The following is a 27,295-nucleotide window of genomic DNA, read 5'->3' on the forward strand; positions in this document are numbered from 1 at the left end:
GAAAAAATTATACTTAAAATAGTTATTTTGTAACTTTTACATTGACACCTCAAAAAAAAAAAAAAGAAATCTGAAAATTAATTTGCTTTAGTTGTTTTAATGTTGACTTTTTTTTAATTTAAGACTTGGAAAATTCCAAGTAAATTAATTTTGAAAATTCGAAAAAAAATATAATTAAATTATGTAAACTGTTTATACAATTCTTGCTTAAAACTAAAGGCTTAAACTTTTTTACCTAAAACGCTACTTCAATTGTAATATATTTTTGTAACAAAACTTTTTTACAGTTTTTTTATTTAATAACGGTATCATAAAAATACAATAGTTAACATCAATTTAAAGTTGATAAAAGTACACATAAGTCTGTAAATATGTATGTGTATTGTATAAAAATAAATTAAAATATACAAAGTTTCTTGTCACAATTTGTATTTTTCAAGTTTATTTAATCTTGTCTTTGAACAAGTTTATTTAGCCTAAATTCGGTTTATCAATCTAGATTGATATAAAACAAACTTTATATAAATTCATCAGATTAGTATAAATTTTATTCAACTGTATTAATGTAATAACAAGGAATTAAAACACAAACGCTTTAAAATATAAAATATTTTATTAGAGGTAAAAAAAAAAACTAAGTTATCTAGTTGGTCAAGAAAAAATTCATTTTATAATTATGTTTTATACAATAAGTTTACTTTTTAAACTAACATAATGATTTTTTTTGATAAATAATGATACGAAAGGCAAAAAAGCGCGTCACTTTACTTTACGTTTTCAGATTTACAATTTGTAAAATTTTTATTGATGATTTAATTCTTAACGAGATAAAGTATTTTCAAGTATACTTCTAAAGAATATTAATTTAGAGAGCTACTAGTAAGTAAAAAGTAAAAAAATAATTAGATTAGTAATATTATAATGTTTTACGTACTATACTTTGAAAATAACCAAACGTTTAAGCTTTTTATTTATTTTATATACAAGTATAACATAACTACCTACTACCACTGTTTCAAAAATACGAATAAATAAAGGTCTTTTAGTAGTACACTTTCAATGTATGTGAGAGGTATAGTAAGTTAAGATATTTTGTAGGAAGTATATCTCGAAAATCCTTGTGCTTCAAGGAAATCCAAATCTACTTACTAACATATATTAATTTGTTAAATATATTTAAACAAATTTATTTCAAATTTATATTAATTTTTTGAGATATGCTACAAAAACTAAAAAATCCAAAAACTGCCAATATCCCTTAAAATTAGTTAGTTTCTATAAAATGTTATTTAACTGACCAATAAAGTATTAAACGTAAAAAAAAATTGAGAATATTAATAAGAAAACATTTATTGTATATTTTATAAATGCAACGTAGACTCAAAAAAGCCATAATGTCCCACTTTTTCTATGAGCTCTAGCACCAACCAACCTGTTTATAAAAACAACATAAATTGTTATAATTCAATAATAAGCAATAAAATGCTTTATAAAACATGCTCTACTAACAAGTAACAAAGGTTCAGTTATGTTTTGAACTAGTTAAGTTAAGAAGAAAATTACAAACTTTCTTTAATTTAGAGTGATTAAATTTTGAACAACTGGCTCAATTCAATGTGACTGTAATGGCCGACGGCAGTCGGCGTTTTTCATTCGATCTCTTCTCTCAAATTTTTTTTATGTTTATAAACACTTAATAATCACTTAATTCGCTTAAGTGTGGTTGTTCTTGTTCACGAGCATCCCTGCACGTTTTAGCAGTTTGTTGCAGTACTAATCGTTATTTGAGCACAATGATGTATGCTTTATATTAGACCTTTGAGCCGTGATGTTATTTGTGGTACTTTATTTAGTTAAAGTTTGTGATATTAGTTTTGTATTATACTTGTCAGTTTTTAATCGTCATTGTTATTCGCACTTCATTTCAGTTTAAATAATAGTTTAAGTCCAGTAAACCCTTAGCAAACCTATTAGATTAAATAACGAAGTTAGCTCAAGGACTAACTTAGCATTATATATAAGAGCGTTATTGTCAGTTAACCACAAGGCCCGTGTTATACATATAAGTAACCAAGCACATACCCTCGTTAGTTTTATGACGCTTATTTTTCAGATTATTACTATTACTTATCTCTTTCTAAAACAATTAGCAATGTGTGCAATTTTATTTTGCTTATCACTTTATGTATTTGTTCTGCTAGCAATGTATAGCTGAGTTGCAACTCCATACTTAACTTATTTATTTAATACGGTTATCAATTTTGTAACCTTTAGTAGATTGAAATCTAATGAGCAAGGGGAATTCAGGTAATACTAGTAAGATAGTTCCAGGTTTTAAACAGGTTTTCACGCCTTACCTTTAACGTTCGGCTGCAAAGCGAAAAACAGGAAGGTCTGATAACACCACACCCATAGGTAGCAATTGTAACGAGCAAACCCCTCTAATAAGTAACTGTTGTACGGTACTACAGTCCCCTAAAAACTACAATAGGTGTACCCCTTACTACATATAAATATAAAAACAAACGTGTAGAAAACATAGTAATTGTAAAACTAAACTAAGGTTATTTAAAAATAACAAAGATAAACATATTTATAAATTTTATTTTATTTATTGTGCTTTATGAAGAAAACGTACTTATTCAAATTAGTTTTAACAGAGAAACACCGTTAGTTTTAATGTTACTTATAACGTATTTTGCAATAATTCCTACTTTATATACAATCTAATTATTTCTTTATGAAATTTAACTACAAAATATCACTAATGACTACTATTTTACAGTTTTATATCTACCATCGAAATTATAAAGTGTTTAATTTAAGCAAAAATTGTTTTTTTGTACTTTATACACTCGCGCTTTTTTTTTTGTAAGCAAGATGTTTTTTATTTATATTTCTGATATTAAAAACATATGTATTAAAAAAGGAAGAATAAAAATGTACTTTGCAATAAAAAACATCGTGTTCTGTTTAAAATTTAGCATCTTTGAGTTTTAACCAATCATAACTTAGTGCAGAGTTAAAAAATAATAATACTACATGTTAAAATTGTATTTTAAATCTGCTACAATTTATTCAATTGACTTACAACAACCCTAGTATGCTTTTAATATCAACAGTTAATGGTTTAAAAACGAAGCTTATAAATCTTGCAAGTATATTTTACAGTTTATACATCAGTTAAAAAAAAATTGTTAGTTGCATACTTTTTTAACTTATACGTCTCTAAAACTTCAAATTACCAGTTTAGTTGCATGTTACAAAGTACAGTTCATTTGTAAAGACGACTTTTGTTTTGTATGTACTACAGTTGTAAAAATTATAGTTTGTTGCAAAAGTCTTTTGCTTGAAACAACCGAAGTACAATTCAATTAATATTTTTGCACTCTTAGGCTGTTTTATTTGTAATTTGTTATAAAGTTTTTTTTAGAGATTTAGAATAAATAATTACGTCATAATAAAAATATTTCAGTAAAACTAAATCTTTTATAAAGTACTGTAATCAATTTTGACTTGAATGATAATGTGTCAACACTAAAAACTAAAAAATGAGACTGTTTACATTATCAAGGAGGTGCATAGTAATGTTTTTAATCATATTTATGTCTTTTACATGGATGGTTGAAAGCACTGAGCTTCAGCTTTTGGAAACCAAAGAACCTGCACCTTACCAAGTAATTTTGTTGGCCAACGACAAAATAAACGAGCAAGGAAAGCTTGTATGGGACTTTGCGGCAACAGGAGTTATTTTAAACGAGCAATGGGTTTTGACTACTATGGGCTTTAATAGATTAAGAGACTATTATGCAAAAAATTTAACTAAAACCACAGTCATTGCCGGTGATACAAATTTTTTAGAAAACGTAGAAGATACTTCGAGCAGATACAGGCAGACGTTATTGGCTTGCGATATTAAAGTAGTTAAGAAATTCATGTTGCTTAAAGTCAACGGCAAGTTTCATATAGACGGTAAAAACATCCAGAGAGTCCAGTTGCCAAAGACCTACGTGAGTGGAGCACATACTTTGGAGAACGGTTTTCCGTCGAAATCTGACAAGTGCCAGGTGTGGGGATGGAAGAAAGGTTCAATGGAACCAATCGGAGAAGTCCAGAATGTCGGTAAAGTTAAGATAACTGAACTTGAATTTATGAACTCGAACCAGTATATAGGAGTTAAACGTTCGTTAACTACCATGAGAAAAATTATGAAGTCATTCCAAAACAACCGATGCCATGCTGGAGAATGCACCGAGATGAAAATTGTTGGTATGCCCCTAATGTGCAGGCGCCAAGATGACAAGCCTTGGATACTAATGGGTGTAGGAGACTGGGATCCGAACTGGCAGTGGACGGACGTAAACCATGCCTTTGTCAGGGTTTCCACCTATATTTACGAGTTGCGACAACAGATGCAGGCATCAACTCCGGATCTCTATTTGTACCAAGGAGTTGAAGGGCAGCCGTCGAAGTTTGCCTTCCAAGCAATAGTGAAGGTGACGCACCAAGGAAGCGAGCAAAAGTATGTGCACCAGTGCCAGGGAGCGATCGTTTCCCACAACAAAGTGCTGACGGCGGCGAGCTGCTTCGACAACAACCTTCAGGGCCAAAGTGTGACTCAGGTCACGGTCGTAGTGGGAGTGACGGACTTAAGAATTGGGGGGACCGAAATAATCGCTCGCAGTTGGTGGCAGTATGACGAAACAGATTTGGAGGGTGGATCAAGGCCACAACAGCAGGAAAAATACGACCAGTATGACGACTTTGATTTTTACAACATCGGCATCATCGAGTTGAGTAAAGATCTCACCTTTGACGACAACGTCAAAACAGTCAACTTGGCCAGGACAACCGAAGGTTTGGAGGGATGCACCGTATCGAGTTGGGAAAAAAAAGGTCTTAGCTACTACCCCATGATCAGGTACGATATATTATTTTTGTATAACTAGTAAATTGGTAAATTTTTAGGAGAATTTTCAAGTTGTTTAAACTCTTTTTCCATGCTTAAAGATTAAATAAAAGAAGTTTAATGTATTTTTGTTAACATTGCACTTGTTTTTAAGAAGTCAAATTGATAAACTAAAGTTTATAAATGATCTACTAGACCAGTTTTTTTATTATTTGATACATTTTTTTCTACTTCTTTAATAAAATACAATAGTTTTCAAAAAAAAAAAAACTTTAGATATTTTATCTAACATATTCTAACTGCAAAACAACTTTTGCCCTGTAGGGATCTTCAGTTTAAGATTGATTTAATCTGTCAATCTAAATTAAGCAAATAGTTGGAACATAATATAAAACTAAAAAAAAGTTAAAAGTAGTTTTATTTTACTGTTTGTAATTAATAAAAATTTATTTAAATTTTGTGTTTTATACTTTTTTAAAGTACTTAATAATGCGACAACAATAACTGCAATTTAGTTTAATTTAAGTTTAAACTATATTCAACACTTAATAAAAATTTTAATACTTCATAAAAACGAACTTAAATAAATTTTGGTTTGTTTTAATGTGTAAAGTTAAGAACTTTTAGCCTCTTGTTTTGTTTTTGGTATTAAATATTTTCCACCTACAGGGCGAAAAAGGTGTTTTGTAACTAAAGTCTGACAAATATAATCTTGGTAACTCTTTTATCTAAGAGTAAGAGTTTGTTCTGTTATAAGTGGACTTTCACTTAAACTAGAGTATTATTGTGTTTATAGTTGTTTTTAGTTGATTGTTAGTTAATTCAAATGCGACTTTGTTTTAATACAGCTGTTTTTCACCACGATATTGAACACTCGTAAGGCAAAAATTACTTTTGTTTAGTTTGTATGACTTAATAACATATGTTATAGTTATAAAAATAGTTAGCATTAAAAATCCTTCTAATTGGCACACTTAAGTTAACTTAACTATTTTGTAGATCTATAACTTGTTTACCGTTTAAAAGTCACATAACCGACAAACCTTTTTTCAGGTACCGACACGTGTCGGTGTTGGAGTCGAAGAGGTGCAACTCGCCCATGCTGAAGCCGAACGTGCTGGAGAAGTTCTTCGACGAGCACCTGTGTGTGAAGGAACGGGAGGAAGGCCAGTACCCCAGCATAGAGGAGGGAGCGCCCATGACCTGTTACGTCAACGGTAGAGTTTACTTGGTGGGAATTGCCAGTTTCGCGGCGAACTTCGGCGAACTTTCGCTGGAACGGTTCGGAGGCGAGCAGGGACCGAAAATATTCACCAGCATCCCCGCGCACGTTCGGTGGATCGACGCAAAGGTGCAGGCGTAAGGAACGGAAACAAGAAGATATTATGAATGTGCATGCGAATAAAAAGGCAATAAAAATGTAAATAAGTTACTTTGTGAGTTTTGTATGCAGGTTTAACTAATTCAAGTAAACAAATTAAAAAAGAAATTGTAAAGAAGCTTATTTAATACAAAGAGTTTAGCAGTTTAACTTGTCGTAGTTTTATGATAAAACTAAGTTTTAGTTTTATTATCAGATCAGTTAATTTTTTAATGTTTTGTCTTATTCTGTTAATACAAAGCTTAAACAAAAAGGTTCATTATTAGTGCATTTTTTGTACTCAACAACAGTGGTATCCTATATTCAGTTCAAATTTTATTATTTTTACTAAAACAATGTTTCACTCGCTTGAATAAAATGAAACGATATCGTCAGTTGAATAAAAACTTATTCAAATAGTATAAAATTCTACTTGAATAATGTTTCATTCAACTGATGATCTCGTTTGATTTGGTTCAAGCGATTGAAACATTGTTTTGTTAGTAAAACTTAAAATGTTGAACTGATCATTCTCTTCATAATTAAGTGGAGGACTTTTATTGTTATGTATAAAGTAAAAAGTACACAGTATTCTATATTTAGACTAGAATCAAGTAGATGAATGAATAAATTACAAGACTAGCGTTTACACTGACACCTAAACAAAGTACTTTACAAATGAATGCAGCATTTTAAAAATTCCAATAATCAAAACTTCGTTATATATTACAAAGTAATATAACTCTTATAGGCAAGTCGCGGAGTTGCTTGAAACTAAAATTTTTAACTCTGAAGAATAAACTCGTTAGAAAAACACCAATACTACTTGATACTAATAAGTCTTAAACTATATAGATATATACTAGAAAATTAAAATAGAAGTTTACGAATACTTTGTTTGAACCAACTGTTGCTAACTTTATCGTTATTTAAAAATCAGTTGTTATTCAATTTTTACCGCTTGTAAGTTCATATAACCCGAATAACTCCTACATAACTGAAATATTTTTTGGCTTCTTAATCTTAAAGTTAACTTTGGAATTTTTGACATTTTTCAACTTTACTGCACAGTTTAGAAGGTTCACTAGACCCTTAAACCAGCGGCGAGCAAGCACTTGGTGGTCGCGGGCGCCAAATTGAAATAGAAATCTTTGCGGGCTTTTTAGTTTTAGAAATCTTTTTAGTTAATAGTTATGACGTCACTTTTTTTTACAGACCCTCAAAATAATCTGAAGTAAATGTATTTGGTAAATCATCTCTTACCTAAAGTGTTGTACAATTAAACTTTATTCAAATTCATGAAGTCAAACGCTTCTAATCAAATAGCTATTGAGACAAGTACTTTTATAATAATCTACAATTTTTATATAAAGTTTAATAAATAAATACAAAACTATAGGTTTTAAAACTTTTATTAAAAAAGCTTAAAGTTAGTTTATAGACTTTTGTGCCGTATTGCCTAAATCGTTCTTTCTACTTAAATAACTTTCAATATTAGTATATTAATTGATATAACAAATTTGTACATTGTTATATATCAAATTTTTTGTTAGTTGTTTGAAAAATTATAACTAAATAAAATAGTCTCCCGCGTAGTATTTTGTACTCAGGTCGAAAATACGTGATAGTACGGAAAGTGCGTAGTTATAGACAGCTTCGAACTTTAGCTTAAAAATTAAGACTTTCTGGCTTAGTTGTCAATTAATGTAAACTTGATAAATAAAAACTAAAACTTTATTAGTTAAGGATTTGCATTGGTAAAAATTTATTATTTCAGATAGTAACAAAAAAAGTTTTTAAATAGCTTTTATTAAACAAACGAATCAACACGATAAGTACTAATCAAAAAATATCATTTTGGTAGACATCAACAAAAAAGTACAGTCAGAAAAACAAAAAAAATCTGAATAATTCTGAAATGCATTTAAAAATTAGTATTAAGATAGTGCTTTGTAAGAAAACTAAAGATTACAAGTATTATTATCTAGCAATTTGTATAAGGTTTGATCATACCAAATCGGTCATCAAACCACAAGCCTTCGGTAGACTGGGACCGGTTTCGTCTTTATTAGGACTCATCAGTCAGCCACAACCGAAAAACATCATCAACCAAAGTCAACAATCTACAAACAGTTTCTACATACAAGAACATAATAAAAACGTTTGCTAGTATTGATCACTGCCTGATGAGTCCTATTACGGACGAATCTGACCTCAGTCTATCGAAGGCTTGTAGTCTGATGGTCGAAATGGTATGAACAAACTTTATCTTAAGTCGAGCGTTTCTCACGGCATACGAAGTCCAGGTTAGGTTTTGTTGACTTTCGTCTATGTTTTCGTTAATAATTTAAAGACATAAAATTATTAGAAATAAAAAGTTTAATTTTTTTGCATTTAGCTTTAAATGGTGTTCTTTAAAATTTATCTTCTTTTTGAATCCACGCATTCCGCAACAATATGAAGTATTTTCTGCGTGAAGTTTAATAAATTAATACTTTTGCAAAAACATGAAATATTGGTTTTATTTATCGCATTTAAATAGTTTCTTTTGTTAGTTTTAAGTAAAATATATATAATAAAACAATATAAAGTTAAACTGTTAATCTTTTTATTTTTTCTTTGAAATAATCCTTAAAACTTAAGTACAATAAAAATTACTTGAACTAGTCAAAAAGCGTTACTACAAATGAGTACAAAAGCGAATAAAAAAACAAACTTGTTTGTTAATTTCAGTGTTAAACTTGACGAGGTCATGCAATCTTTCGAACTCTTCTTTCTCGTAGTGCAAGTCAAACGTGCTGTTGTATGGAGTATCTTTTGCAAATATATCAAAATCTCCTTCCATGTCTTCTGGATCCCTCATAATTCCTAAAAATTTAAACACATTAGTCACGAACTTGAAAAGTAGTGACATTTATTTGTTGTTCAAACATTTATAAAGCTATATAAAGCATATGAAATATGTTATAGAATAAACTTTATAACAGTAATACAATTACTTATACAAATATAAACTGCTAGATATGACATATAATAGGGGTGGGCAACGTACGGCCCGCGAGCAAAGTGACAGGCCCGCACAGGGTCAATATTACAAACTTTTCATAAAACTTTTTATAATACTTTTACAAAACAAAACTGTAAGAATTCGTCTTTAAAAAAATGCTAAAAAATTACTTTATGAACTAATGTGTGCTAATAAATACACTATTTTGTCATAATATTTTCCGTTGTTCTAACTTATTTGGAATATCTTTTTGCCAAATTACCCCATGCAAAGTGTTTCTTTAAGTACGATATTTGTCAATATCAATTTGTAGGCATTATTTAAACATCTGACTTGTCTCAATCCTCATCTTAAGTTGTCAGACTTGAGAAAGTTTTGTGAATTTGAAGAATTCAAAAAAGGATCAACTGTATTCATAAAATTAGAATCCGGCCTGATCCAAAACTTTTTTCAAAATTAATATCCGACCGGATCCGCATCTCGACTTAAAATTATTAGTCAGATTCGGACCTAACAATTTATATTTCGGCTGGATCCAGCCACTGGTTTATCATGTTTATTATTTATATGAAAGTTATACTTTAGTTTATTTTATTTCATCGTTACAAAAAACTACAGCATTGACCAAGATACTAATAAACATAAATTGCAGACTGTTTAATTTTGAAATACATAAAAATAAATTGTATTAATTACTCAAAAAAAGTATCTGCAATCTACATAGATATTTATTTCGAAATTGAACTTCAAGTAAAAGTCACAGCAGCAGTGTTACTATTTTTTAAGGATACAATACTGTTAGATAGAACACATAAAAATTTAACTAGAGCATTTTGTATAGTATGTTATAAAAACTTATAACAATAACGAACTCTGTAAGTTACTTATATTGCATACACCAGGGATCGACAAACATTTTGTGGTCGTGGACCAAGCTTTAAAAAAATACATGTGGGCCGCAGTTGTAGTTTGCACCGTTAATGATAGACCACAAAATATCTAATGTAAGTTTCTAATCTAAAGTGATTATAACTAAGACCTTTTTTACTATAAGTTTGAAACCCAAAAAAACTAGTGTAACTTTTATTTTCTGGGCCATATATGCATGATCGTCGGTCGTATTTCATTTATTTTAAACTATTGCTTACAGGCCACACTTTTACCCTTCGCGGCCGCAGTTTGTTTAGCCCTGGCATATACAATGCTTGTATAAAATAAACTTTAAACTTTGTTCAATGTACCTGGTTTACTGAACTTTCTGAACATGACATTGCACAAGCAAAAATGAATAACAATAGGGCATTTAGGGTCAGTGTCTTTGAACACATACATTTCTTTTAGTCCTTCTCTGTCGTATACAGAAGCATCAATTCGAGGGAACGGTATGTCATTCAACTGTGCCCACTTTTCCGCAAGTAGTAGGTTCTAAATTTGTTACTTAAAACCTTTATCAGCAAACAACTTATCTAAGTAGCTATAAGAAAAAACTTAGTAATCAAAAAATACTAAATAAATTTTATAGGTTTTAGTCAATTTTATTTGAAGTGTTAGTAGAAATTAGTAAATGAAGGTTTTATGGAGAAAAAACTATATTGTAAAGTTTAAGTTATAAAATTCTATCTATAAACAAAGGTTTCACAGAACTTTACCTTTATTCTAAGAATAAAACAAGTTTTTACATAAATAATTCGTATCAAAAATTAAAGTGAAGTAAATTTGTCATAGCAACTTCAAAAGCTTAAAATATATCTTTAATTTATTCAAAACATTTTACTTACCCTAAATGGCATCATGTCGTCTTTTTCTCTCTTGCTAAAGTCGTAGGATATTATTACGTCACATTTTCGTTCCGGTCTAAGTATAGTTGGGTAAGGAGAATTGATTGAAAGTGCAGCATCACCTATATAAATTTCAGCTTTCTCACTTAAATCTTTTTCGTTGAACTTTTCTTTTTCAACTCCTACGTCTGCTTTAATATTATTTGTTGATATATGAAACTTGATTTAAACATCTTTTTATTATGATTGTTTTAAGTATCATCGAAAAAATAATAATTTTAGAGAAACATTAACACTACTTATTGAACAATAAAAAAAGCGCTCAGAAATTTGGTCTTAGGACAAAAAACCTTTTCGGCTATCAACGATGCACAACGAAAATCGAAATAAAACATATAACAAAGTTCATGGCTTAAATAAAAAATAAATTGAAAGAATTTGCTTTCAATTTCAAAAAAAAAGTTACATTTTTGATTAAAAAACAAGTATTTAGTTTACATCGATACTAAAATTTAAAACGTTGCAGTATTCTAATGTGAGCAAGTACTTATTTAATATATTTCTTTAATAAATAAACTTAATATGTTTAAATTTAGTAACTTAAGCTATTTTTCGAACTTTCACAAGCATTAGGTTTGCTGTATGAAGTCTGTCTGATTGTCAATTACATTAAAATATAAAACAAACTACAGATCTAAATTCCATTACTCTATTAACTTGAGCTATTAAAAAAAACAATACTATTGAAAAACAGTGTAACTCAATTGAACAACCCCCAATAGTAATCAAATTTATTTTGTAAATTGTTAACCTTCAAGATTCATACTTTTGTCAAATGAATTTTCGGTTTTCCGGCATAAAAAATTCAGACCTCTGAAAAAATTAAAAACTAGTCCTCCTCTTTTCTGACTTCTTGACTGGAAATAAATTGTTTTCAGATGTTTTTTAGTTCCCATATATTGTTTTAAGATCTTTATTTTACTAAAACTTGAAACGTAGATATTTTGTAAATTTAAAACATTACTCAAACTTACTTAAATTTCTACTTATTTCAGTAAAAAAATTGCTTGTTTTAGTGATGTACTAACAGAATCTTAATTATACAGCAGATTGCTTACATAAAAGGCATAGTAACAATGTTTTAAAAATAAAAACACAAAAACTAAAATAAAAACAACACTTTTTGTATGTATCTTATATTAAAAATCTTAAAACAAATTTACAGAAGTTCTCAATGACTACTAAGATAGTTTTTCACGGTTTTCTAAAATTTAATTACGTTTATATGGCAAAATGTACTGTGTTGTATACACAATAAACAAAAATACAAATAAATTGGCTAAACCAGTAAAAAGTTTAATTACATTTGATAAAAGAAGTATAATTTGCTTTTAACTAGTTTTATATACCCTATAATTTTAAACTTGGGGATATTTTTGGTCTAATTTATTTTTAATAACTAAACCCAAGGTTTTAACAGTCGTATTGAAATTAGTCTTACAAATGAAAATAACTTTAACTTATTTTTATCTTTTTTATAAATTTATAGAATATGTTTTAAATCAAAAGCTAAGCAATTGTTGCAATATTTGCAAAGCATTTGTTGCAAACCTTCAAAAAACTTTATTTTGAAAATAATATTTTTGAAACTTACTTTGAAAAAATCAATCTTCATCAGAAAATTTATAATTCCGTCTGTTAAACTCATATTCTTATTTTCATTCCCATTTTCAACTGTCAGGTTTTTTTCGTTTTCTGTTTTTTCAAGCTCGGGCTCAACAGCTTGGTTCATGTAATCCAAAAATGACTCTCTAAAAGTATAAACAAGTTTATTTGAATTATATCTCGTAAAAAGTCATTTTCATCAAGCAAAACTATGCATTGAGAGAATTTAACTGTCCTTATTGTATTTTTACAAAGTTTGATGTTAGTTTACTTTTTATTATTTTTGTTAATTTTATTATAGACGAAAAGTTATACAAATATGTGATGATATTTATCAACCAAAAAACATTGAACTATTTAAAAATTAAAAAAAATTTGTTGGTAATAAAACATTTTTTTTTAATTTACTTAATGTTCTCACATAACAAAAACTAAAATAACTACATATATATGTAATAAACACGATTAGTACTTTAGATGTATTGTTACAAAAACAAAAATGTCGTGTAGATGATTGTAAATAAACCGTTTAAGTTTAAGTTTAATGAAATCGTTATATCTTAAGCTTTTTATTAAAAACATTAAAAAGTTAGCGTATAACTTAATAGTTGAAATTAACTACAAAATAACTTTAGTTCTAGTTCATTCTGGTCTCCTACCACATCCTTAACTGAGCTGTTTCGGTTATCGCTACCTGTGTAAATTTATTATGTGTAGAACTTTAATAAAGTTGCAATTATTCAAAAAATATAAATTTTGTTTTAGAGCATACGAAGTTTGATAGTATAAAGTTCTGTTTTGCTGTAACCACAACTTAAATGAATATAATTATATTAACGACAGAAATTTGAAGCATAAAGCGTGACAAAAATTAAAAAAAAACATCAATCATGAATTTAGCTTTATTGAGTTTATACAACCTTTTTTCATGCTTTCTTTTATCTCGTCAGTTCTTTGATTTTTATCTTCTGAATTTTTGATATCGTTATTTTCATACCGGCAATATGTAGACAGTTGCCTGGACAGATTAACTGCGTAAGCGCTACCCCACACAGCCTAAAATTGTTTCAACTCTAAATTAACTGTTAAAGTGCTAAAAATTTGTTTCAATTTATTTTTTTTATTACAAAACTAAATAAAAAAAAAGTTGTCTATACATTATAAAAAAGAGTATGTAATACATCTACTACCTATTGTGTTAGAACGCGTCATGACATAAACAATAGTATTTTTTTCTCTACATACAATACCATATTTAACTTTTATTTTAAATTCGTGCCAAGTATTGCTCTAACTTATTTTTTCAATGCATAAACTAACTTTTAAGTCGTTTAAATTTTGTAAGATAAGAAATATATGGTACTACTTTCAGTTAAAATGCATTTATTTGACATCGTTATGGTTGAAATGCTACAACAAACCATGAGGTATTGTAATGGTGCTTCTTCATACTTCTTCATAATATTTCCTAGAAAAAATTTGCTGTTAAAATCGTTGATGCGAGCAAACGTTTGGTGTTTTGATATTCCAACTTCGTATGGAGTGAATTCAAACCAGTCTGAAAAGTTTGATGTATTTAAATCATTAAGTAAAACAGATAAACTGTACTATGTTTTAAGTCCTTAAACTATCTACAATTCAACACGTTTTACACGTAAAATAAAAACATTGTCTATTTTTTCTCACATACTAGATACAATATTGAGCCCTAATTTCTAATACAAGATGGTTGACTTGAAATTTGTCTTACCAAAAATACTGTTTAATTTACAAAAATTTCTTTTAGTTTACTCACCGCTGTACACAGAAGATATTTCATTTAACCGGAATAAAATAGAAGACATTATTGGTAATGGAGCTTGCCCCTTGTCTACTTTTTTGTGAAAGTCAGAAAGTTTTGCTGTTTCTGACTTTTGTTTTGTTATGTTTAATTTAACAAGATTCATTTATTTTATTTTTCACTATGTTTTATTCAAAAATTATTTTATAAACTATATAAAGCTTAAAACTATTTTCTTAATCTATCAAATAGAATTTGTCTAAAGCATTGAAAGTTGTTTTACTATAAATATATGAGAGGGTTTAAGTTTTAAAACCCTTTTTGTAACTTTATTTGAAGATAAACAATCTTAGATGTTAAGATACCTATTTAAGCAATCAAGACATATAATACTGAGTCTACTGTTTGTATTTATTCAGCCTACACTTAAAAAAAGTGTTTAACAAAAGAACAAAGATTGTAAATCGAAATCACTCAGAAGTAGAACACTTATTTGCATAAATAAGTTCGATATTGTCTGCAAAACTAACTTTTTCTCCCAGCAAATGTTCCCCAAGCAAGTAAGCAAAAATATCTGTAAAAGATGCCGGCTGTCCCTTTTTGGCTTTTTTCATTGTTCTTTTTCTATAGATTAGTTAGTATTTTCATTTCAAACCCCTTTTAGCAATAGTTTTTGAAGTTAAAACTTTTTTACTACCGTATTCAACTTTTGTGATTTACGAGCCTTTCATTTAAGATTAGTAGACATACTAACGTTCTAAGATTATTTTATTATTTTTTTACAAGCAAAGAGGCTGAAAAACAACAACAGTAGCTTTTATCGAAATTGCTACATGTTTAAAATTTATTTTTAGTATAAAGTTACTTGCACCAAGTATTTTTAAAATATTAAAAACAATAACATTATGGTGTACAAGTTGTAGGGTTTCGCTAGAGAGAAGAAATTTTTGCTGAGATTATTTTTCATTTCTTTAATGGCAGAATCAACACCGGATTCAGGAAAAGATGAATGAGAATACAACGATGATAAACACCTTAAATAAATAGTTCAAATTAGAGTATATGCATATATTTGGTTGTAATTCCGATAAAAAAAAAACAGAATTAAATTTAATGAACTTTATATATTTATTATTGTATATTTAAGTTAACTTTTTTTCTTACAAGCAATCAAATTTGTAGTGAGAAACTTTCATAAGTTTATAATCTAAAAGTTTACGTTGTAAGGTATTACAAAACGTTCTACTAAAATTTTTATGCTGGCTGTACAATATAAGTTTTTTATCCTGCAGTACAAAATATAACAGTTTTTTCTTAAAAAATGGAGTTCAAATACACATAATTTAGCATAAGTATACATTTAACTAAAAAAATTAATAAAAAAATAATTATTACAACTTACTTTATAAGTTTTTTTAGTAAACTTACCAAGTAGTTCCAGACACTCCATTCATATACATTACAGAATCCAAAATTCCCAGCTCTTCCAAAGCTTTCAGGCCACCAGTAAAACCACAAAGAGCCCGGTAGCCGCCCCCGGACCCCAAAACAGCGATGCACGGGGTCTCGTGTTCATTTCTTGGACCCTTTTCGCTGCCTAGCAACTTCCTGAGATTGTCAGTGGCGATTTTTAAGCGCAGCTTTCTGAATTTATCTTCTTCCTCACACAAACTCGAACTAATCCTGACATCATTTTCTTTTCTACATTATTTAAAAGTAGTTATATTGTTCTTTCTAAGCTTAAAACGTTTAATACTTTTGACAATTATTTGATTTAAGTGCTACTAATATATTTTTTAAACTATTAGCTGATTTGTACTGACTGTTTTTATTTTACCTATAACACTTTATTTCAATTAGCGACAGAAAAATAAATATCTATTGTAAAAAGGACTAAATAGATATTTTTAACAAATGTAAATAACTTAGCTAACTCAATAATAAAAAACAAACAAACTTAACTTGACGTTTAATTTTAACATCCAATTCTGATCCCTAAAAATTATATTAAATTAATAACCAATCAAACAGCAATTTTCGAAAAAATCAAGTAGATTTAATGAGTTTTGGTTTGTTTAATATTATTGTACAACAACTTAAAAAGATACTCAAATCAAAAATTCGATAGTAAAGTTTGGTTTTTAATAACCTATTTAGAAATAAAAGATGACAAATATTTTCAAAACCGAACAAAAATACCTTTGGAAATTTTAGGGTTTTTACAATTCCATCGCCGTTTTTTATTTTGTTCAAGTCAAATTTAACTCTGCCTAACTTATCGTCAATGAACAAATCCGAGTCTAAAATTCCAATCTGTAGTGAATTTGGTTTCTTTATAATTTTTTTAGATCTTTGAATTATTTGTTTGTGTTTGGATGTTAAAAAATACATACTACAATAAAAAGCATACAGTAAGATACTTTTTATTTAATAACTGTAAAAGGTACAGGTTGTTTTATATTTTGAGTATAATTAGCTAATATTTAGTTAAAGTGTACTCATTACTTTATAGAACACAATAAAAGTTCTCAACTTAATGTGAGAAGAATAATCAATTCAGACTTTTAAATTTTATTAACAAAACAATGTTTCACTCGTTAGAACTAAATCAAACGAGATCATCAGTTGAATAAAATGTTTATACTTTCTGCAAACATGGAAGAAGATATCAGGCTAAACTTAAAATAAAATTGGGATTTATGTGTAAAAAACAAACAAAATAAAACTCATACTTTAAAACTATCAATTAAGGAAAATTATAATGAAAACCAGCTTAGTTCATGCTAAGGTTAAAAAAATGTAAGCTACTTAATAATTTTATAAATGTTAAAACTTTAACAGATAACATACTTACAATTAGCAGGCTGGTAAAGTTTTTGAAAAACCAATAAATATTATGCAACTAAAACACTATAATAAAACTTCTTTTGATTTAGTTTAAGCAAGTGAAGCATTGTTTTGTTAATAAAATTAAAAAAATTGTATTGAATAGTTAGTTATTAATAATAATATTTAAGGTTAACAACCTCACAATAAGTAGGTTTCGTAGGATTAGAACGAATGTAGTAATTGAAAGTTTCAAACCACTTAGGATTTGGGTTGTTCTTAATTCTTTTAGTTCTGTTTACAGAATCAGCAACGTCAAGTATTTTGATTTCAACGTAAGGATCAGGTGTATCGACTGAGAAAAAAACGATATTTTGATAAAATATACTAGTTATTTCTAATAAACTTTTATAGAGCAATACGTCTAATGATAAGTTTATTCACATTTTTTTATTTAGAACAACAAATAAAGTGTTTTTTTAAGTAAACTCTTATAAAATACGATTGAATAAGTAAATCCTAGTATTAAACATTAATTTTACGTGTACTAGTCGAAAAAATTACTGTGATGGTAAATTTTAAATAAATAACTGTGTTTATATTAACTAAACTAATTGTCATACTGATTTCTCGAAATCAATGAATATTTTCAAAATAGTTTAATGATCAGTCACTGTTTATGGACATTTGTTAATATAAATGTTAATACGTTAAATAATAAAATAGATAAGAAATTTTTACTTAAAAACACTTAAAAAATTTTATACAGTTAATGGACTTAAAATAATTTTTATTACTTGTAAGCAAAATTCTCTATGAATATAAAGTATAAGTTTTTTTAATTAATGATTACGTTAATAAAAAAAATATTTTAAACTTACTTAATCAAAAAAAAAAAACGGGGCAACTTACTTGATTTATCTTTAATTTAACTTGATTTACTTTTAAGCGGCTATCGGTAGTATTTTTTACTAGAATAAGGTATTTAAGATAACCATAACAAATAATACATAACTTATGTCTTTAATTCTATACAGCTTTAGAAAACTTATTTTCTTCTTGATTACATTTAACAGTTGTATACCTCTAGAAATGTTTGGTTTAAAAATTATTTACAAAAATCTTTACTAGCAACAAAACATTAAACTTACGCTGGCTGTAACATATTAAAGTGAGGGTTGACCTGCGACTTCTGATTGGCTCCAAAGCAATTAGTGTGGAATAAATTACAAACAGTTTTTTATATCAAATATTTTAAAATGTTCTTTTAACTTTATTTTCAGTACACAGTAGCACAACTTAAATAATATTTAAATTATTTAAATGATGATTCTATATAATTCCGAGTATATAATATTTATTCGAACTCGCAAAAACTTAACTAAATCAACCCGCTTTTCTATCAGATTTTACCTGTAATTATAAAAATTACCATCCCTGTGTTAGATGGATGTAAAAATCGTTTTAATTTTTTTAATATTTTTAAATAAAATACAACTATAAAAAGAGTATAAAGTTGTTTCGAATAATTAAAATTTAAGAAGTTAGTTTTATTTTAACATGTATAAAAGGAGTATTTATTTTGTAACTATTTAACCATAATTAAATTAAAACAGTAAATATTTTTTTTCTCTTTGTAACATTTAAAGAGCTTTAAACCTAAAAAAAATTTTGAACGAAAAAAATTAACTTACATTTGTCGGCTAAAATTCCTTTGGTAATATTTCTTCCTTCCATAATAGTTATTTCTAAATGATCACAAATGTGTAGTGTTTTCTTTAAAAAAATTTTTCTACTAATAGTTAATCAACCGAAACTAAAGAACTTTGAATTTTTTTTTCGAATAACAAGTGTTTTTAAGCTACCCAAAAACATTTACATCTTGTTTATATTTATAAATACTCTAAATACCAAACTTTTTTTTGATTAAACTAAAAACTGTTTCTTTGTACTAAAATTATTCATGCTCGATAAGACAATTTGCAAACAAATCTTCAATAGCAATTATTTAAAAGCATATTTAACATAGTTTTAGTGGGAAACATTACCTTAATCGACGAAGGTCCATCGTCTGCAAATAATAAATGGTTACCGTTATCTTAATACAAAGCAAAGCTTAAAAATATCAGTAATAACTAAAGTATTCTAACTGTTATATTAGTTTTGTCAACTTTAATATTTTTGTAAAACACTTATTAAAAAGACACTTTACTATTAATTTATACAAAAATAAAAAAGTAACTTATATTTTAAATCAAGTACATAAAATAAACATTTTCTACATTAACTATTTATATGAAAGTTTTACTATAATAAAAAATATAATTAAGTTAAGACTGACTTTTTTTCATTGCCTTTTCTTAACTTGATGAGATTTTTTAATTTTCCAAGTTTGATTTTTGTACTTTTCGACAAAATTTCAATCAGATTTATGATTCTTGGATATATCTTTACTGTCTAAATTGCTCGAGTAGGTAAGTATTTTCAATATTTTTACTAATCTTTTTGCTACACAATGTTTCTAAAATTTATAATGTGTAACACTATATAATTTATTATGCTACACTCGAAGAAGGCTTACTTTTATAAATATATTTGCCTACAACACGCTTTATCTTGTATTGGAACTAATCACCTAGCTAGTTCAACTATACTAAGCTTGTTAATAAACTGAAAGGCACTAAATATGTACTAAGTGATTAACAATTAACTTGTATTACTGTTAAACTTAATCAGAATTTGTGATCATAAAAAAATGTATTTTAAATGAATAAAAAGAGCGAAAAAAAAAACAATAAACACTACGAATCATAAACTCAATTAATCAATCTACAGTCAACATCGTGTTTGCTTCGAAAACAACTTTCAAACTTAAATGCGACAAAAGCTAAAATACCGCTGAAAGAGCCACAATAGCTGAACAATTCCAGATTTAATTATTCATATCCTTTGAGCAAAAAACACGTTGGGAGAATAAAACGAGTAAAAAATAGTATTTGTTAAAATCAGTTTCATAATGCTGACTAGTGGTCAGTTGTTACATTGTAATTAAAATAGTTCAAAATAGCTAAATTGATTTTTTTTAACTAAATTTGATTTTACTTCAAATTTATTTTTTATGTGTTTTTAAAATAATAGAAGCAAAAATATTTTCATTAAAAAAATGCTGCTTTTTATTCTAAAACTTTTTGTAAATGTTTTTGTAAAAAAAAATCAATAAACGTTTCTAATAAGAAAAATTAAAAAAAAAACTTTTATACGACTCATAAAAAGCGTGAGTACATTTATCTTCCTTTAGTAAACCAGTTTTATTAAACTAAGCCACTGAAAAGTTAAAATAAATTAATCTTATACGAGTGCTATTACTTTACCTAAATTTTACGTAAGAAATGACTTTATTTGTTTCTAGATTTTAACTCAACAACTTTAGTTTAAATCACTTATTTTCATTAAATAAACAGTTAAACGACTGACTTAAATTTTGCAAATAAAGTTATACTGTTACATTATTTTTCTAAACTCAATAAGTTGTTAAAATGTTGTATATTCAATTTGTTTATGTTGAAATAAACTTAATTAAAAGATAAACTATTTAAATTGTCAAAAAAACTCTACCTGAAACAACATGTTTGCTTTTGTTCTATGTTCTAACTGAAAAACTACAATAAATTTATAACTTTTTTGTTGAAGCATATATGCTAGTTTAGCTCACCATTTTAACAATATTAAAAGTAGAACTTGCAACAACAAAAATTATGCATGGTTAGATGTTATTAGTCATTATTTCCGGTTGTTTACTTTTAAAAGAAGCGTAAAAATTTTAGAGCATACTTGAGGTCAAGTTATTATCTATACTCCTTATATGTTTACTTTTTATCGGTTAGTGTTTTCGACTTCTTTAAATAAATTTGAAACACTTAAAAAACAAACAATAGTTGTAACATTTTTACTTCATTTTGAAAAAAAAAAGAATGTTCTTAGGTATTAAATTATATAAATAAAGAAAATAGTTCAAGTAATGCCGATGTTATGTTATTTCTTTGTTTAAGAGGGAGTTATAGATTTAAAACTTAAAACATTTATTGAATATTATAGATAAGTTTATAATTTTAAAATCTACTTTGCAAAATTTAATTTTTGCATTACCTTGTAGTTTAAGAAATTGAATAAAAAACTAAATTAAAAAACAACATTTTGATGTAAAACAAGAACATTTAAAAAAAATTAAATAGGGTCTTCCCGTGTTTTTCTACAATAAATTGAAGTTTGAAACATAATAAAAAAACGGTTTATAAAACATGATATAAAGTTGTTAAATGTTTATTTTATGTAGTACATAACTATTTTTTTATGTCAACCTATAAACTACGAGACAAACGTAAAAATAAAACTCTGTTTCATTTTATTTCTAGTAAACACAAACTAGAGCCAGTTATAGAGAAGGTTTAAATAGTTTAAACTTTAAATAAATATAGTTAGTGTTTTTATGATATGTAGTTTTTTGAAACACTTCAAGATTTTTGGTACAGGGTCATTAAGATATGCAAAAGAGTTTAAAACTATGTAGAATTATTTTGAAAACGATTCGAAAATTATTATAAACATATTATCAAATTTAACAGTTTTACCTCAAAGATAAGTAACTTAATTCACTGTACAGAGAACGGGTGGGTGTCAGAATGACACAGCGACAAAATGACACGGTGCGTCACTTTGGCACGGTGCGTCACTTTGACACGAAGGGTCACTTTGACACGGCGACAAAATGACACGGTGCGTCACTTTGGCACAGCGACAAAATGACACGGTGCGTCACTCTGGCACGGTGCGTCACTTTGGAACGGAGGGTCACTTTGGCACGGCGACAAAATGACACGGTGCGTCACTTTGGCACAGCGACAAAATGACACGGTGCGTCACCTTGGCACGGTGCGTCACTTTGGCACGGAGGGTCACTTTGGCACGGCGACAAAATGACACGGTGCGTCACTTTGACACAGCGACAAAATTACACGGTGCGTCACTTTGGCACAGAGGGTCACTTTGACACACCGACAAAACGACACGGTGCGTCACTTTGGCACGGAGGGTCACTTTGGCACAACGACAAAACGACACGGTGCGTCACTTTGGCACGGAGGGTCACTTTGGCACAGCGGCAAAATGACACGGTGCGTCACTTTGGCACAGCGACAAAATGACACGATACGTCACTTTGACACAGCGACAAAATGACACGGTGCGTCACTATAGCATGGATAAACAAACTTATAAGCAAAACTAAACTTTTTCAGTAATATAACTTTTAATTGTAAAACTTTGATAGTAATTAGTTAAACAAAAGATTTATTATATTTTTTCCAAACTATAGTAGCTTGATACATTTGAAACTATATATGATACAATGCTTTAAAATTTAAGTCCAAGTATAAAAACAAAAATATTCTTAAGTTTTATTTTTTACGTTTCACAACTTTTCATATTTATGTAATGAATAAAATTCAGTATTTTTTGTTAAACGTTTAATTAATTATTATCAGGAATTGTTATAAAAAATAACTAAGATTTAATTTTATACAGTGTTACTTCGTTGTAAGAATAAGTCATGCGTGTTTTAACTCTAGTTTTTGAAAATACAGAGTTTAGCTGCTTTTGTAGTATCTAGCCAGTTATATTAAATATGTTTAATATTTTAACCTTGTAGTTTGTTAAAACATAAAAGTTTTATTATTACTGTTTTTAAACGACAAAAGGTTATCGCTCGAAAAGTTATACCAAAGAACATTTCAGTTATCGAGTCGTAAATCACATGCTTTAACAATCTATTTAGTGCAATTAAAAATAATTTCTTTAAAGTTAAGTCCTAAATTTCCAAAAACATACAAAAAATATATTCAACAAAAGTTAATAACTTAGGATGTTTACTTAAAACTCTGTATTGAAAATGTATAATAAACTTGTCTAAAAGCAAATAATTAAAATAAACGGTCCTGGAGCCTAAATTTTTGAAAAAGTTAAAAATAGTATTATGAACAGTTGAGAGAAAATTAAGAGTCTGATGCAACCATTCATGCGCATTTATAAATTTATCACTTTTAAGAAAATTAAGCACTAGAGGTTATACAACTTGAGTCCTAATAAATCAAAATTAGTTGTTCTTAAAAATAGTGTATTAAATGTTAAGTTTATCGTCAATTTAGTTAATTCTAATAAAGTTAATACTTCAAGTCTTTTTAATTTTTACAAAACGTTGTAGCCTAAAATATAAAAAATTAAACTTAGAGTATGATAGATATTATAGTTTTTTTTTGCATTTAAGGAATTAAATAGCATTTATACTATTAGTTTTAGTATTATAATAGTAAGAAAAATTGTACTTTGTTAAAGCAAGTCTACAATAGTCTATTACAAGTGTGTAATAGTGGTTTATTGAGTTTTATTTAAAGAGATGCTTGATGTAGGGAAATTTTTTGCTAAAAAAACTAATTTATTTGCAGTTATTTGTACTTTTACTTTTATCTATGCAGTTCTAGTGTTAGGTTCACAATTTTATTTGCGAAAAAGCATTATACTTCTACTTCTAAGTGCACTATATATGTTGCATAGAGGCGTAAAATTTCGATCTTTTAAGTCAAGTGCACAATGATTTTTTGAAGACGTTGCTACTAACGTAAATCGTCAGGAAACGCAGTATTTTAGTTCAAAATTGTCAGCTATTAAGTCGTCAAAATAGCGCAAGTATCACTTTTTTTAAGCATAAAATCGAAAAATAAGAACCACATTAGAGTTTAGAAAATTACAATAGCAGAAAAGTTGTTTTCGATAACGTCTGAGTTTTAGTTTATAAAACAAATTATCCTCTGTGTTAACACCTACTAGTTTATTGTTTTGATATGCTGAATGATTGATCTAAAATGTAGATTGTATTTTTTAAATCAGAATGTTGCTGAAGTTTAAAAAATAGGTTTATATGAGTTTTTATCTTTTTAGTCGTAAAATGGCAAGTCATTTTTTAACTTTTATTACTCGTATCAAGTTCTAGTACAAAACTGTGTTTAAGTTTTTCCATTCGAAAAAAATCAGAAATAAATTCCCTTTAACTTTGGCAGTTGTATTTTGTTAAAAAAGTTGCTGCTTTTGCATCTTTGTGAACTTTGTTTGATACAAATAATTATTTGTCGTTTATTAAGCACAACTTTTAAGCACACCTTACACCTTGCTACTGCTTAAAAATGAGTATGTTGTTTATAAGTACAACGATGGACAATAGAAGGTATAGACATTACGTGTTTCACTATATTTTATGAAGTCACAATCAAAAATTCCTGCGGTCTTTGTTTTTAAAGTTAATCGATGTGATTGTTGCTGATTCTACAAAACCGGTTAGAAGACAGGAAACCGAAAAGTTTCCTAGAAAAACAAGATCGTTGTCCATACCAGTGAAGATTGAAGTTTCACAACAAATCGTTCCCTCCCTTATTAACCACCGTGTCATTTTGTCGCTGTGCTAAAGTGACCCTCCGTGCCAAAGTGACGCACCGTGTCGTTTTGTCGCTGTGCCAAAGTGACCCTCCGTGTCAAAGTGACGCACCGTGTCGTTTTGTCGCTGTGCTAAAGTGACCCTCCGTGCCAAAGTGACGCACCGTGTCGTTTTGTCGCTGTGCCAAAGTGACCCTCCGTGTCAAAGTGACGCACCGTGTCGTTTTGTCGCTGTGCCAAAGTGACCCTCTGTGCCAAAGTGACGCACCGTGTCATTTTGTCGCCGTGCCAAAGTGACCCTCCGTGCCAAAGTGACGCACCGTGCCAAGGTGACGCACCGTGTCATTTTGTCGCCGTGTCAAAGTGACCCTCTGTGCCAAAGTGACGCACCGTGCCAGAGTGACCCACCGTGTCATTTTGTCGCTGTGCCAAAGTGACGCACCGTGTCGTTTTGTCGGTGTGTCAAAGTGACCCTCCGTGCCAAACTGACGCACCGTGCCAAGGTGACGCACCGTGTCATTTTGTCGCTGTGCCAAAGTGACGCACCGTGTCTATTTGACGACCGTGTCATTTTGTCGCTGTGTCATTCTGACCCGCTCCCACAGAGAACAGTAGTTATTTGAAACAATTAAATTACTAAAAGTTTTATTTGTTAGGTATGCAATGTGTTTTTTTTAAGCTAATTGAAAAAATATCTTACATAAATAGTATCATGATTTGTGTTTTTTTACTAAGACATATTTTATAAAACAAAAAGTTTGTTTTTAATTGACATGTCTAACAAATAACTTTAAAAAATCCCTTTTATACTTATCTATTTGTTGTATATACACATAGATTTATTGGATAAGCTATTGACAGCATTTGTTTTAATATCTAAAAAACAACCGTTGTTTTTCATAGAAAGTTTGCCTTCTCTTGCCCATGTGTTTAAGGTTTTTGTCATCAACAGTGGCGACTTTCAAAGGATATCATAAGTTGTTGACATAAATTACACAAATAACAAAACACCGCCTCCTTCGCCTTTTATATTGTTGTTTAGTAGCTCAGCAGTTTAGAAAATTTATCGCTGTTTAATTTTCTAGTCTGATTTTTTTTTTGATACATTTTCGAGGACTAAGCTATTTTTTGTGTCAACCACCAAGCTAACAAGGCAAATATTGCGTAAGGCATCAAGAAAACCATTGTGTATAACATCAACTTTGTACAGCAGCTGTTTGCACCAGTTATTGTTTTGCTTTTGGCTTGAAGTTTTAATTGTTTGGTTTCGGGTTAGCATTTTATATAGGTAAGTGTTTAAAAAAACATACAAGTAATAAACTCATTTGTAAAACTTAATAATGTTTCTTAAAGTTTTAAATATGATAAGTGATTTACTGTTATAGTTTTGCTTGATAATACAAAAAAGCTAAACTAATAGCCCTTAAATAGCTGTCTAATGAAACAATAACCAGAACACTTTAGTTGCGAAGCTTTCGTCCTTTATTAGACATTTTCAATACAAAAATACGGCTGTAAAAACAAAAATTAAAACATAAAATATATATATATATATAAATGTTTTTAATTGATAAAATGACATCTATTAACAGCAAACAAAACACTTTATATATAAAAAAACTTTAAAAAAAAAACACATTTACTTTATTCCCATAATATTAAAAAGAGTTTTGCTCCACAAAATTACATATGCAATTAATATATAAATGTATGTTAAGAACTACTAAATAACACAAAGAAATACAAAAAAATATACAAAACAGATGCATCTAACAATATGTACTTTAACTACTCTACCCCTATAAATCACTGTATTGTGTTTTAGCTAAATTAATATTTGATTTGAGTTTATTTATCCAAAAATATTCTTTATAGTCAAGGTTCTTAAAATTTGGTTCTTCCAAAAAAACAACTTCATACGCGTCATCAAAACAACACTCTTTCCGTAGATCGTTCTTGTGTTTAACATAGTAGTGTCTATATAAGGCATTTTCATCTGTTATATCGTTTGGGTTAAAATTTGACTTTGATTTATTCCAACTATATCTATGTGCTGTCCATCTTGTACTGAAGCTGTTTTTAGTTTGTCCTACATAGTTGCTATTACATTTTGTGCATATAGCTGCGTAAATTCCATAACTCTTGCAGTTCAGATTCGGTTTCAATTTTATTGTCTTACCCTGAATGTTTAAAGTTTCTTTATCAAATACCATGTTTTTATGTTTGCCATGATTACCACATAGTTCGCATTTTTCACATTTTTTGCTTAGTTTAGTACTTGTTTGTTTTTGTTTTGCAATTTGACTAAAACTATTTAAAAGTTTTCTCAGGCTTGCTGGTTTTGTAAAGGATATTTTACCTGAAGGAAAAAGTTTAGATTCCTCTTTAGTGAAACTTAGAAGCTTCTTAAATTGAGTAGACCAATATACATTTTCGTTTTTAGTTATGTCTTTTTGTTCAATTGGAACGTTCTTATTCTCATTTTTGCAAT

General features: G+C 28.3%; 3 protein-coding genes across 3 annotated transcripts; all 3 read right to left on the bottom strand.

The window, feature by feature from the left end:
* Positions 1-8,616: 8,616 nt before the first annotated feature.
* On the bottom strand, positions 8,617-9,124 carry LOC145837273 (cytosolic phospholipase A2-like). The gene is made up of 2 exons (XM_082945075.1): positions 8,986-9,124; positions 8,617-8,738 (listed from the first exon to the last, which is right to left on the bottom strand). The coding sequence occupies exons 1-2, from the start codon at positions 9,112-9,114 to the stop codon at positions 8,691-8,693; spliced, it is 177 nt and encodes a 58-aa protein (XP_082801201.1). The 5' UTR covers positions 9,115-9,124; the 3' UTR covers positions 8,617-8,690.
* A 1,373-nt stretch (positions 9,125-10,497) lies between these two features.
* Positions 10,498-12,008, bottom strand: LOC145836720 (cytosolic phospholipase A2-like). The gene is made up of 3 exons (XM_082944499.1): positions 11,866-12,008; positions 11,055-11,242; positions 10,498-10,701 (listed from the first exon to the last, which is right to left on the bottom strand). Exons 1-3 carry the CDS (start codon positions 11,876-11,878, stop codon positions 10,498-10,500), a joined length of 405 nt encoding a protein of 134 aa, XP_082800625.1. The 5' UTR covers positions 11,879-12,008.
* A 2,498-nt stretch (positions 12,009-14,506) lies between these two features.
* Positions 14,507-19,062, bottom strand: LOC145836721 (cytosolic phospholipase A2-like). The gene is made up of 8 exons (XM_082944500.1): positions 19,020-19,062; positions 17,526-17,680; positions 16,699-16,812; positions 16,457-16,494; positions 15,928-16,200; positions 15,402-15,533; positions 15,030-15,123; positions 14,507-14,629 (listed from the first exon to the last, which is right to left on the bottom strand). The coding sequence occupies exons 1-8, from the start codon at positions 19,060-19,062 to the stop codon at positions 14,507-14,509; spliced, it is 972 nt and encodes a 323-aa protein (XP_082800626.1).
* Between the last annotated feature and the right edge of the window lie 8,233 nt (positions 19,063-27,295).

Source organism: Thalia democratica, chromosome 5 (genome assembly GCF_965202585.1).
Source record: "Thalia democratica chromosome 5, ktThaDemo2.hap1.1, whole genome shotgun sequence".
NCBI lineage: Eukaryota > Metazoa > Chordata > Thaliacea > Salpida > Salpidae > Thalia > Thalia democratica.